This window comes from Carex rostrata, chromosome 3 (assembly GCF_964058835.1).
Source record: "Carex rostrata chromosome 3, lpCarRost1.2, whole genome shotgun sequence".
NCBI classification, from domain to species: Eukaryota; Viridiplantae; Streptophyta; class Magnoliopsida; order Poales; family Cyperaceae; genus Carex; species Carex rostrata.
The window spans coordinates 4,433,277-4,447,495 of NC_135920.1; the positions used below are offsets into that span (position 1 = coordinate 4,433,277).

The 14,219-nt window shown below is 41.1% G+C and overlaps 2 protein-coding genes across 2 annotated transcripts in view; both read left to right on the forward strand.

The window, feature by feature from the left end:
- The window catches only part of CEN2 (centrin2), a 37,907-nt gene that overhangs the window by 12,097 nt on the left and 11,591 nt on the right, over nucleotides 1-14,219 (forward strand). The gene's annotated exons all lie outside the window — the stretch shown is intronic.
- Nucleotides 1,521-10,633, forward strand: LOC144551024 (uncharacterized). The gene is made up of 7 exons (XM_078298812.1): nucleotides 1,521-5,993; nucleotides 6,273-6,487; nucleotides 7,082-7,190; nucleotides 7,470-7,638; nucleotides 8,003-8,329; nucleotides 8,747-9,453; nucleotides 9,600-10,633. The coding sequence occupies exons 1-7, from the start codon at nucleotides 1,755-1,757 to the stop codon at nucleotides 10,218-10,220; spliced, it is 6,387 nt and encodes a 2,128-aa protein (XP_078154938.1). The 5' UTR covers nucleotides 1,521-1,754; the 3' UTR covers nucleotides 10,221-10,633.

Genomic DNA, 14,219 nt, shown 5'->3' on the forward strand with positions numbered 1-14,219 from the left:
AATAGAGGAGGGACCAAAATGCAAAAAACAAGGGTTTGACTGCAAAAGTTCAAACTCAATTCCACTATTCTTAATTTCCCAATTCCACTCACTTCTTCTCTTGTTCGGCGGGAATAGGACATCTTTTTCACTCAATTCCTCTATTCCACTCTTGCCAAGCGGGCCCTTAGTAATTAAAACCCTTTTTCTAAAACCAGAATAAAGCTCTATACTGATAATATTTGCACCAAAGCTTTAGATTGATTTTTTTTACAATGACACTAAAAAGACATCCTATTTTTTTTTCCTCTGTTTAACCCATAACACAAGACCTCAATAAAGATAACAAAATTCGAGACAGGAAGGGTGTTCGTTGAATCCGGTTTATTTGGTTTTCAATCGAACCGATAAATTTTAGATAAAATGGTTTGGTTTTTTTTTCCAAACAAGATGGAACCACGGAAGTAGAGAGAATCTTTTGAGTTAATGTATTGTAGAGGACGGGCACAGCAAGGAATTCGTATCCTCTGCATTAACTTAAAAGAATCTTTTGAGTTAATGTATATGGACCGTTCGATTGTTTTTAAGATTCGTGCAAACTTTGTCTGCATTAATATTAAAGAGCCCATGAGCAATAAGTTGTGGCTAGGGGTGTAAACGGAGCCGGATTATCCGACGGATATCCGCTTCGAATTCGAATCAAACGGATCCGGATAATTTCGGAAAGGCTCCAATCTTATTAATATTATTTGGAATCCGCAATTTCTCCGCTATCTATTGAAGTAGAATGGTTATATACCAATAGTCACGTGTTTCAATACAAATTGTGAGACTAAATTTGACGACATATCCGGAACAACTTGATTTTTTTTAAGTTCTCCGCTTCACAACTGTCTCCCACAATGTTAGCGCCTGTGAATGTGTGGCGCGACCATGAGCCAAGCTGCAGCTGTGAACCGCGCATACACCAACGCAAATGTGAATTTTTATTGCATGAGGCATGATTCGAACTTGGGATCTCCTAGCGCCAAGGCAAAACCTTTAATCACTCCACCAACATTTTTTTTGTGTTATATTGTAGTAACTATAGTATTTAATTTATTCTTAATGTTAAGCCTTTAATTTTTTATAACTTCATTCAATAAATTAGAATTTTTATGATTATTTAAATGTAATATATAAATTAATAAAAAAATTATAATTATTTCTATGTCTAATAATTAGTATTTTGTATCTTAAAAGTTCATATATCTTAATTATCCGATTATTATTTATTTTATATATGTATTCGAATCCGTATCAGTGAATTTTCCGTTTCGTATCTGTTTTAAAACGGATTTAATTTTGAATTTTGATATCTATTTACTATCCGTATCTGTATTCGTATCCGCTCTTTATCTGATGGAAGCGGATATGTATCAGCTATCCGCTCCGTTTTCACCCCTGCTAAATTAGCTTTAAAATAAGACAGGCGAGAAGAGAAGATATATCAACTTAAAAATACTCCTTTGAGTTAATGCAGACGATGCGGACTCCGCAGCGAGTCGGTCCTGAACTCCTGATCAATCAACCCGACTCAAGTCGTCTTTAGATTTGCGTTTTCTCTTCCTCTCGTGCCCCCACACCCCCCTCCTCTCTCTCTCTCTCTCTCCATTTCCTGCCTCTCTCTTCTCCAATCGATCCACCGGCTCTCCTGACGAAACCCTAACCCTAGCTAGGGTTTCTCCCTCTCTACATGCAGTTTTGGTTCCTGCCCTCCCCACCTCTAACGATCCATGGCTCACCCAGCCAAGTTCGTACCTGTTAACCTAAACAGATCGTACGGCCGAAACTCCTCCGTCTCCACCGGCGGTGGTAATACCTCCACCGCCGGTGGGCCCCATGCCCCTCGATATGGTCGCCATGCCAGCAATTCAGGTGGTGGTGGAGGGATGGTCGTTCTCTCCCGACCTAAAGCTGCGCCCAAGCTCTCTGTACCGCCCCCCTTGAATCTACCTTCTCTTAGGAAGGAACATGAGAGGTTTGACTCGAATAATTCGAACTCGATTCCTGGTCGACAGGGTCCGGGGCACGGACCCGGTTCCTCCACTATGGGATGGACCAAGCCTGCTGTCCTTAAGGATTCTCCAGTTCCTGATCCAGGTACCGGTTCTCGGCCAGGGGGGCCCAGTCTGCCTGCATCCACATCACAAGGTGTTATTGATAAAGCTGTTATCTTGAAGGGAGAAGATTTCCCAACTCTACGAGCTGCCACCTACACGCCTCCTTCCAAACAACGAGACGGTTCAAATCGGATTGAGAAGAAGAAGGTTACTGGTGAAGAAGGGTCGGAGAGGAGGCCTCTGTCTCCCGTGTTAATGGATATGCGGCCACAAATGAGGCCTCCACGCAGTGGTCCAGGCAAATCGTCAGATACAGGGGAGGGTGCTGGTTTGGAAAAACAGAGGAAGGCAGACGAGCCTTTATCAGGTCTGCCGCGGGTAGGCTATAAGTCTGATTGGGAAGAAGACGAACGTAAAATAGGTCTCAGTCTACCTGAAAGAGACCTCAGTGGAAATGCAAAACATGAAGCAGTTCATGATACCAGTGTCCGTGGTGTGGAAGCAGGCGCATCAAAGGAGGTTTACAGAGGTGATCCTTTTGGGAAATATTCTGCCTATGCTAATAAAGATAACCGGGACAATATGTGGAGATCGCCTGCAGTGAATCCGAGAGGGGATCGATACGGGGCCCATGAGTCAGACAGAAATAATGACACCAGGCCATACAGTGCTGGGAGAGGAAATAACACTCAGTCCATGTACAGTGGAAACCGGGATTGGCATTCGAAGCGGGACACAGTGACTCAGACATACAATCATATGGGTGCTGAAGAACATTCAACTGGTTGGCACAGAGGAAATATATATCAGAACAATTCTGGTCCGAAGCCATATGTTTCTCCCCTCAACAGTAGTAAGGGTCTTAGGGCCAGTGATGTATTAGATCTTAGGAGAGAGAAACACACAACCTTGGGCCCAGCCAAACCAGTTTCATACTTGGAGGATCTTGATGACATTGGAGAGGTCAATGTAAAGGTACTGAAAAAGAAAAAGGACATGCAAAAGCCTACTGAATTTCATGATCCAGTTAGGGAATCATTTGAGGCCGAGCTAGACCAGATTCTGCGATTGCAAGAGAGGGAGAGGCAACGGGTCATGGAGGAGCGTGCCCGTGCTCTAGAGATGGCCCACAGGGAGGAGGAGGAGCGAGAGAGGATAGTGAGGGAGGAGCGAGAGAGGCTTGCAAGGGAAGAGGAAGAGGCGAGGAGGGCTGCATGGCTGGCTGAGCAGGAGAAGCTTGAGGCTGCCAGACGGGCTGAGGAGCAGAGGGTTGCTAGAGAGGAAGAGAGAAGGCGAATTATGTTAGAAGAAGAGAGGAGAAAGGAGGCTGCAAGGCAGAAATTGTTAGAATTAGAGGCGAGAATCGCAAGGCGTCGAGTGGAGGCCCATGCACATGGAGAAAACAAAGATAGCACTACTGTTCAATTGGAGCCTAAAGATGTGCCAGTTGCTGGTGCGAGTTTTGGTGATAGAGAGGATGGTGATAGGCCAGCTGAGCGTCTGGACACTGGCTCTTCAGATTCTTCCTCTATAAATAGGTATTTTGATACCAGCATCAATTCTGGTACTGCATCTAGGTGGTCTAATACGAGGGATGTCGTCAGCAACGATAACTCTTCCTTATTGGACAGAGGAGAGAGCCATCCATATACTGGGACTCGTAACACTTTCCAAGACCAGGAGTATCCGTACCGAAGTCCTGGTATGGGTGCTGCTCCAGCACGGCGAGATGTCTTTGGACCAGGACCTGTCAGGAGGAGCTACGGTAGGAAAGACCAACAACCCTACGATAGCATGAGGATGCAGAGATGGGAGAACAATCCTGGTTTCAACAGGCCTCAGCCGGATTTTGAATCCGATTATCTGGAAGGAGATCGGTTTGGGGATGCAGGGTGGGCTTCACCTAGCAATTCTGCAGGGAGTCCACATGCACAATATGATACAAGCGGAAGCTTTTCTGCGTTCACGAGATACCGGTACGGCTCAAGCCAGCCACGTGTGCTCCCACCTCCTGCTGTCAACTCTATGTACAGGGGCCCAATTACTGAGAGAACAGGTCCCAGTTCCTCATCATCAACAATTGGCAGGGATGATGTGCATTCAATGGGGACAAGTTATGCGGATGTGTATCAGGAGGCTTCTCAATCACACGTAACTGAACCATCATTAGTTGAAAGAGATGCGCCTCTTGTTGCTAGTACAGCTACCCACATGGTGCAATCAGAAGATAAGGATAGTGCAAGGTGCGGCTCACAATCTTCACTTTCTGTTTCCAGTCCCCCCGTGTCACCTCCGCATGTTTCACATGATGAGATGGATGTGAGTGGAGACTTGCCGGCTCCACCAACTTCCGCTGAGACACCACAATCATACAACGAGAATGGCGAGATAGACAGAGCATCAGACTTGTCAAATGCAATCACTGATGTAGAGGATGAAGAGTGGGGCCCAGAGGAGAATGCTGATGTGATGAACCATCCAGTTGAGTATGAAGGGGAGGAAGAGGAAGGGGATGTGGTGGGAGTGATTGAAGGGGCTGATGCAAACCATGACTTGCAGCAGGATTTCGGGGGTGTAGCTGGGGAGGCAGAGCAAATCATTCTTGGTTTTGACGAGGGTGTGCAGGTGCAGATCCCCTGCAACAACAGTGAATTTGAAAGCCAAAAGGTGGCTGAAATGCACTCAGGCCCCAGTGCTGCTGTGAAGGATCCTATTAATGTACTCGTTGAGGAAAGAACAATCCTTGGGGAAACAGAGAAGGCAGTACGTAATTTGTCTCTTGATCAACCGATAAAATCAATCAGTTCCCCACTCATGCCTTCTCAGGATAAATTGGTGAAAGTGTCAGGATTGCCCACTCCAATTGTGCCCCCTGTAAAACCTATCATGCCTCCATCATCTAGCCAAGCTGTGTCTTCTCAGGCCGAGGTGCCTCTTAATCTTCAATTTGGTTTGTTTTCTGGACCTTCCCTTATACCGACTCCTATACCAGCCATTCAAATTGGATCGATACAAATGCCAATCCATTTGCATACACAGATGTCGCCATCTATGCCTCAAATGCACTCTTCATCCGCTCCTCTTTTCCAGTTTGGTCAGTTGCGGTATGCATCTTCAGTTGTGTCCCAAGGCATCACCCCGGTACCTACTCAAGCTATTCAATCATTTGTCCACCCTGCTGGACCCTCTAATTCTTATACGGTGAATCAGAATCAAACTTCCAGTAATTCAACTTTGCAGACAAACCCAGGAACTTCAGTAAATTTATCCCAAAAGAACATAATACAAGCTTCTCAGTCAAATGTACCTACAATAAAAAGCCGAGGCAAAGAATCTGAGGAACTGAAAGGAAGGACCTCACTAACATCTGGTAACAAGGAAGTCCAGGTTCAGTTACAATCCAGCAGTAATGCAATGAGGGGTTCTAATGGCTCAGAAGGACCTGTAATTGGGTCGAATGGTGCACGAGGAAGGAGATATGGATCTAATAATAATAATTATAATAGTAATCCTAGAGAATCCAATCGATTTACACCTTCTGGTTCGGAGATCTCCCGTAAGGACTTAAGAGGTGGTTATCGGCGGGCCCGCAGGAATGTCAGAAGAGCTGAATTTAGGGTTAGGGATAACAGTGAGAGGAGAGAGAAGCCAGTTGGTGAGTTGTCTAATCAAGAGAGGACTTATGAGAGAAATGGGGAGAATGTTAGTGGTGCAAAGGATAACCCCCGACCTAAGGATGAGGTCCTAGGAAGCGGAGTTGTTAGAGTTTTTGAGCAGCCTGGAATTGAGGTGCCAACTGATGCTGATGGATTTATTGAAGTGAGATCAAAGAAGCAGATGCTGAATGATAGAAGAGAAAAAAGGGAGCGAGAAAAGGAGAAAGAAATTAGGCCCAAGCTAAGAATGCAGAAGGTATGTCTTTATTATTTCATGCTATTTGAGACTGGATTGAGCTGCTACAGGACCTGGCTGGCATGGTAATGGTAAAAATCTGGTATTCCTTTTCCTCCCATGCATTTTGCCATAACTGAATGTCGAATGACTGTCCTTTTTATACAAGACCAGAGTACTAGAAAAATAAGATTTAAATAGTCCAAACTTATTCGAAACATGTATATACTCTTACCAGCTAGCATCTTTTGTTTTTATCCCCCCCCATTCTTATTTGTTTGTTCTTCCTGTACATGTTAGGTGTCTCGTAAGCAGAACCCTGGACCAGTAGTTCGTTCTGTCGGGTCCAATTATAACAGAACAACCAAAGAGGTCATTGAATCCACAGGGAGGAACCTTTCAAAAGTGCAGCCTTCTGTTCAATTGAATGGGAGTTCGACATCGAAATCTCTACCACCAATGGGCATACCAGCCCAGAAGCTTCCTGAACCTGATGCTGCCTCAAGCTCCTTGAAGTATGTGTTGTACCTCATTTTAACATATATATGGAGTTTTCAATAAGTACTTGTGCAAACACACATAAGATTTCCTCTGTTTTCACATTTCGCTATTTGAACAAAAGGATCTTTCTTTATAACAGCAAATATTTATTATTGTGTCCAACATTTTAGTGAAGTAACAATTGCCCTAAATTCTGGTAAATCAGCCCCGCCAATTTTGGGTCCTGTTCCAGTGGTCCTCATTATATGAATCTTTATGTCACTATTGACTTGATAAAAATACATCTTGGATCTTTTTAATAGAGGAATGACCTATACATGTACATCTTTCTTTCTTTTTTTTGATAAAAGCTATAAGATCAGATACCTGAAAATTTGATATAAAATTACATATACCAGAGAGTTGTAGTTTTATATCGAATTTTCAGAATACCTGACATGACAAAGGTATTCTTTGCATACCAGAATAGTTTTCCAATCTAGGTTCTAAGCCGATACCCTTTTAATGTCAAACTGTGTAAATAGAGGGCTTTCTACTAACTGCACTGTCGACGGGCTATTGCAAATTTCTCAATCCTTCTTTGTGGTCTGAATTAAAACCGCTTCCAGGACTAGCCAGCCTACGAAGATTGAGACAGGGCTATCATTTGAAGGAACAACTGTGGCTGATAAGCCTCTGGATTTAGGTTCTTGGGAAAGTTCACATACAAATCAGCAGGTTAAGAGTTTTTGTATGTCTATCTGTTTCATGTTACGCAATTAAAGCTAATCACCCTAAGAGTTTTGTTTTTGGATATTCATACTTGTTGATTTGGATGATTTAATATTTAAGTGTATTTAAAAGCATAATGATTGCACACATTATTCCTGTTGGTTTGGTCCAGTATGGGTTTATTTCAGCCACAGTGGGAGAATGATTAGAAAGTAACCCTAGATCATATTTTTGCATTGAAACTGGAGAATCTTGTTCTTGCTGAAGTTCGTTAAACCATTTCAGGTTATGCCCTTGACCCAATCACAGCTGGAGGAAGCAATGAAGCCAGTACAGATTGAGCAGCAATCGGCCGCCATGACCTTCTCTTTGGAGCCCAGCAAGCCCATAATTTCAGCTCAGCAGAAACCTAGCCCTATCAATTCCTTTCTTGCAGGAGAGAAAATTCAATTTGGTTAGTAAAATCGGTTCATGTTATGTTACCTTGACAAGTCCCAATTCTTTTGTGAACTTCATTTAAAACACACAGAGCAAGTAAACTTGAATTTGACACCAGTAAGCCTTTAGATTGTTCGGGTAGAAGATGTGAGCAGCACCTAACCTCCTAGAATAGTTTCATACTGAGGCCACTGTACTGTTTTAGTCATCCCTTATATATATTGGTTGGCATACCTGATGTTGAGCTACTGCAACTTCTTTTTGTCTGTTCTATTTTTTCATTAGTATATGGTGTCAGCTTCTTACTTAACATCGCGTTCGACTTGTTGCTTCTGCTGATTTGTTTGTATGTTATAATTTTTATTGTTTGAAAAACCTAGGAGGGGTAACTTCATCTCCGATGATTCCAGTCAGCCGAACAGCAGCACCCAATGGGCTAGGTGCTCCGGGTTCGTCTAGGCCTGCCCCACCAAGTAAGACAGAGTTGCCACCAATGCATTTGTACGACAAAGGAAAGGCAACATCAGAAGAGCCTGTGGTTGTGAGTTTGGAAGAAGAGGCTGAGGATGAAGCTGAAGCTGCTGCTTCGGCTGTCGCAGTTGCAGCCATTAGCAATGATGAGGTGACTGTTGGCACAGTTGTTGATGCTACTATGCCTGCAGAGCAGAAGAATGTTTGCAGTGCTGATACCCCTGGGTTGACTCCAGGTCAGGATTCTTAAGCTCTGGGGTTACCATGGCTGATGACAATACATTTTTTTTCGAAGTATGTATTGGTGGACCCAGCCCTCTACCATGTATCCTAGCTTTGGTCTAAAAATAAAAAATAAAAAACTAAAGAAGAAAACATCAACATTATAACTGTGAAATAGGCTTGGTGTATGTTCACACTTGGTGCCAGGTAGTATTTTATCTTGCACTTGCATCAAGTGGAGTCATAAATGGTTTTTCTTGTTTCAGTCTCTTCAGGATAAAGGCATGACCGAAATGAAAGAATCAGATAGTGGCTTTTTTGTCCACCTTTTTTTTGGGTGCATATGCGATGCTTTGATGTTCATTTTAATTAATCAGAAGCATATTACTGGACAACTAAGCTTTGCTAACAAGTCTAAAACATTTTGATAGGTGAGACAACTGGCCGGGATGCATCCAGTCAATCAACAGGAACTGAAGAATCCTCCTCTTTAACAGTGGCCCTCCCAGCCGACCTCTCCGTTGATACTCCATCACTCACCATGTGGCCCCCGTTACCTAGTCCTCAATCTTCCGGTCCAAATGCAATGGTCTCTCAATTTCCCGGTGCACAACCATCCCACTTCTCTTGTTTTGAGATGAACCCAATGCTTGGTGGGTCCCATCATATCTTTGCCTTTGGGCCCCATGATGAGTCTGCTGCACAGAACCATGCACAGAGGACTGCTGCAGGGGGACAGCTGGGAACCTGGTCTGGGCCCCACCCATCAGGTGTTGACTCGTACTACCGTCCTCCTGCTGGGTATGGTGGTCCGTTCATTGGACCAGGAGGGATTCAGGCCCCACCACACATGGTGGTATACAACCACTTCACGCCTGTTGGGCAGTTTGGTCAGGTTGGGCTGAGTTTTGTGGGACCTGCTGCATACATTCCAACAGATAAGCACCCAGAATGGAAGCAGTTGCCCCACACCCATTCAGTTGCTCCTGTTGGACAGGGTGATGTCAACTGCCAGAACTTGGGGCCAGGGGCTGGTGTCTCTCAGGGCATGCCGGTCCCTGGACAGGGTCAGATTCAGCATTTAAGGCCCACCTCACCTCTCATGCAGCTGCCTATGTTCGATATTTCTCCCTTTCAGGTTGGTAGATCATACTTGATCAAAGAAACAGGGAAAAATCTGCCTGCCAAAATTAAACTGTTATGTAAACATTTTTTTTTCCGATTAAATAAAAATATTCTGTTAAATATTATATGACTGTAAATGTAAATCATATGTTGATGCAGCCAACAGGGGACATGCCAATGCAAGCATGCTGGCCTCACATGCCACCAGGACCGCCTCCCCTGCACTCTGGACCACACTCAGTGCCACCACTTCAGCAACACCAAATGGATCTCCAATTGGGGCACAACCGCCAAAATCAACCTGCCAACAATGGGTCCCACTTCCATGAAACCCCAGCCATTGTACATTCTGATAACCGCCGGGCCCCACAATTCCCTGATGAACTCAGTCTGGTGGAACGTTCTGTATCAGCCACTAGTACCGTTAGTGCTCAGCCTATATTGCCTTCTCGACTAAGTCATGACGAAAATAGCTCTGCAAAGCCCATTATGAAACCGACACCTACAACTTCCGTGGTTAGTTCAAGTGAGAAAAGTACTGCTGCTGGTAACACAGCTACCACGGTTAAGGGGCAGCATGCGACAGTGATTGATAGAAGAGGGAAGAATGAATGGCACCGAAGGGGTGGATACAACCATGGGAGGAAGCAGGGTTCTGGTCAGGACAAGAGTTTTGGTACAGGTACTGGAAGAATGAAGCAAATATATGTTGCCAAGTCAAGCGTTACAGGCAGCATGCCAACCCCAACCCCAACCCCAACAACAACAACAAACAGCTAGATGAGAAAATAATGTATCTATGGATCTTGCTTAATTTGATTTTGGATGGGTTATGGTGCGGTGCTAATAAACTATAAGAGCTCGACTTGGGTGACTGGCTTGTTCAACTTGAGTGTTGTATGTAGGGTTTTGTTTTTAGTTGTTTTGGGGTTTTCAAAAGAGTAGAATAGAGGGGCTTTAAAATTTGTGTTGTTTGTATTACCTACTTTGCTCCACCCATGATTCGTGCACCACGGGGAACATGACCGGTGCACCTAGGTGGGATTTGTTGTTGTGGTTCCTTTTTGACACTTACAGTGCTATTTATTAAGCAGATTCTCGTGCTATCAGTTATAGTACAAATTCAGAATCCAGAATTGATTTGGGAAGATCTAAAACATGATTTGGTATAATATGAATATAATTTGTGATTATTTCGCCTTCTGTAATGTAAATAATATGTGAAAGTGTTGGTATTTTAGAAAATAAGAAGTGCGAAAATTTTCAATTTTGTTTAATTGTTCGGAATTTACTTCTAAAATTTGTGAAGTCTTTGGGGAGGAGCTGAAGAAGTGATATACTCTGGAAGTTCACAAAATAGTTCCGTCAATTTAACACATCTTTAATGACACAAATTATGTAATTAAGTTTGTTTCTCTAGCGCTAGTACCAGTTTATTGAATTAAGTTCTAATAAATAAATGTTCTCTAGTGAACTTGATAGTAAAATGTTTGTCCTAATTTTGATTTAATTATTGTCGTTGATGTTCTTCGCAAATTTCAGAGGTTTGAAAATCAGTGGAGCACTCTGTACTTGATATTAACTTCCAATATAATTCAACTCTAAAATTGCAATGTCTTTGCTAAATCGGTAATTGCAGTGGCTATCTTTTATTTCAAAAATAGCCACCCAAGTAGAGTTGTCTGCTTTCATTTATTTTCCAAAGTTAACAACATACATCATCAGTTTTCAGCTATAAGTACTTCAAAAAGGAAAAAAAGAAAAAGAAAAAAAGAAAACCTATTAAAAGTAAACTACTCTAAACATTTTTGATGTATAGAGAAAGGAGAGGTAGCACAATTGGCTAGAAAAATATCCTAGAGTTGTTATAGTCAAAGGTCGAGAGTTCGATTCTCCCTCACAAACCTTGGTAGCTACTACCAAGTTTTAAAAAAAAAACATTTCTGATGTATAGGACACTATGAAAGTAAACTGCTCGAAAGAATTTTCTATTTCGGCCTCTGTTTTGGGGGTTCGAAATAGTGTTTCGGGCTATCTATCCAGAACATCAAGTATTTCAATTCATCAGTTTCGGTCTCACTCGGTTTTGGACCGAAACTGTTTTGTTTCAGTAGTTTCGGGCTGAAGCAGTCTGTTTCGGTCAATTTCAGCCATCGGTTTTGGGCTGAAACTGGTTGATTCGGACATGTTAATTAATGGACCAAGACCAAAAAGCACCAAAAATCCAGTTTTCTGTCACATTCGTAACTTGAAACCTTACATCTTAGTCGAGAATAAAACACTTTACCGCTACACCACTCTTGTTTTGCTGTTACAGCATATGTAACTGTTGTATTTAAAGTATACTTGGGTTAAGCCTCTAGTTATTATGGTGGAAGTATGGTTTTATTTAAGATATTGATTCTACGGTTGGACTAAATTTACATGGTAAATTAGAACCAAAAGAAGAAAATATATATTTGTTTCTTAATAAATTATGATGGATTTAAATTTAAGTTTAAACCGTAATTTTATGAAATTTGGATATAATTTTAATTTTGAATAAAGTTATTAAGGTTATATATTTTGAAATGAATTGATTTCAATTGCACCTCGCCAAAGTAAGCTCTCCTTTTGAAATTTAATTTATTTAAACTATAAAAGGTATCATTGCGTACATATAATGAGTATAAATATTGGTCGGCTCAAAGGAAGTCGACTGATGTTTATTAAAGTTGCATGAGTAGTAATAAGTGCAGTGATAGTTATTTGAATTATTTACATGTGATCAATTTAATCTGTCAAAGGAAGATTCTTTATTTTATTATTATTATCATAATTAAAAGTTCAATACAATATCAAATAAAAATTATAAAGACGTTGCAAAATTTCATTGAATTTGATGCATATCATATTCGAATCAAATAAATATATATAATATTTTTTTATTATGATAAGTTCCGTGCATGGTGTCATGGGATGTTGAGATATTGTGATATTTTGAATATTATAGATTTATAGTCATAACTATCATTGCAACTTGTGGAAAAATAATAAAATGAGTGACTTCGTGGCCAAGGCCCGTTGAATATTGACATGCTATGATTTATTGCGATTCAAATATCTTGTTTATCAAACGAAACAAAGGAACATGACCGACTGACCGTTCTTCACAGATGACCTTAATTTATACAAGACTTACAAAAATCATCTTAAAAAAATAATAAAATATAAACAAAATACGAAATCAATACCAGAGCTGGCAGAGCATCTGAAGTTTAAATAAGATATTTAAGTAGCGATGTAAAATTCTCTGGCAATCTAATTATACAAATGCTTTATAAAAACAATAATACTGCTTATAAGCTAACAAAGTATCGTGAATTGATTAATATCATTGAAAGCTTGCATTTTCGTTTGAATATTTGTTCCTATAAATTCTTTTACTTTTCTCAAGTGACCTTATGTCATTTAAAATATACATTGCCCCAGATGTGCAAAAACTTCGGATTATACGATGAGACCTTGAATGGGAATATCCGAATCATAAGGGGGTATTTAGAATTTATTCCTCAGAAGTGACATCCGGGCCCATTCCACCGTTCAATTTGCATTGAGATCCGCGCTCGAACAGGATCATTCAATAACAGAAGCTCGCCAGCCCAGTAATTTCGGAACACATATCCTCTGCATTAACTCAGAAGGAAATCTTTTGAGTTAATGAATTTCGATCGTCTGATTTTAAATGGAACCACTATGACCGTCTGATTTTAACACAGGAGCCTTAATGTTAGTGCGAATCTAGTCCGCACAGTTTATAGCAGATCGGATGGTCCAGATGCATTAACTCAATAGATTCCCTTTTGAGTTAATGCAGAGGATACGAATTTATAATTTCGATGCTCATCTGCCACGTCATGCTGGGGGGCAGGGTCAGATTTTTTGGCGCCGCAAAAAATATCTACATTTTTTTTTGAGAGGGAAAAAAATATCTACATTTTAAGACGGCATTCTGAAAAATATGAATTCAGATCCTCTCCGGTACCGTAATAGGGTATCTTTTAGAATTATTGGATCTAAACCGTCTTTTTTAACTTGACACGAATCTCAAATCCCAATAATACTGCTCCCTGCGTTAGCCCACATCTCAGAGCGAATGGGAGTTAATCTCAAACCGTAAATTGTAGAGAATCTTTTACAATATCGGAGAGGATACTTTGTCCCAAAAATATCTGGCACTAGCCAATAGAAATTGAACAACCATGCGCCACGCGTCCCATCTGACATATTTAAGCCACGTGTAAAAGTGCTGCCACGACGGATAATCCTTTTTCTCCTCTGATCCTCTCTAATTCCCATCCCTTCTCTTTTACTCCTCTCTAATCCAGTTTTTTGTCGCATGCTATGTGTCAATTGTTTTTGTAATTGCTTATACTGATGTGTCAATTGTTTTTGTAATTGCTGGGTTGTATGACTATTGCTTATTTAGCAATTGTTGGAAATAATTGTTTAATAAGAAATTATTTTCTAAAGATGAGTTGGCCAAATGTTTAATTCTTATTGGTCAAGTGTTTCATTCTCAATTGTTTTATTGATTGTACCAATGTAGGAGTGGATTGCTTAATTTCTATAATTTTCATAATTGTTATTTAGCAATCTCTTTTCAATTGCTGGATTGGAGATGCTCTTAGTTGAGAATAAAGCACTTTACCACTAAACCGCTATTGTTTTGCTGTTACAGCATATGTAACTGTTGTATTTAAAGAATACTTGGGTTAAGCCTCTAGTTATTTTGGTGGA

What these genes read in the sequence shown, in the direction of transcription:
- LOC144551024 (XM_078298812.1), top strand. Translation starts at nt 1,755, where the DNA reads ATGGCTCACCCAGCCAAGTTCGTACCTGTTAACCTAAACAGATCGTAC. An exon ending in GCTGCCTCAAGCTCCTTGAA is followed by an intron (nt 6,488 to 7,081) that starts GTATGTGTTGTA and finishes AACCGCTTCCAG; the next exon opens with GACTAGCCAGCCTACGAAGA. An exon ending in TACCCCTGGGTTGACTCCAG is followed by an intron (nt 8,330 to 8,746) that starts GTCAGGATTCTT and finishes ACATTTTGATAG; the next exon opens with GTGAGACAACTGGCCGGGAT.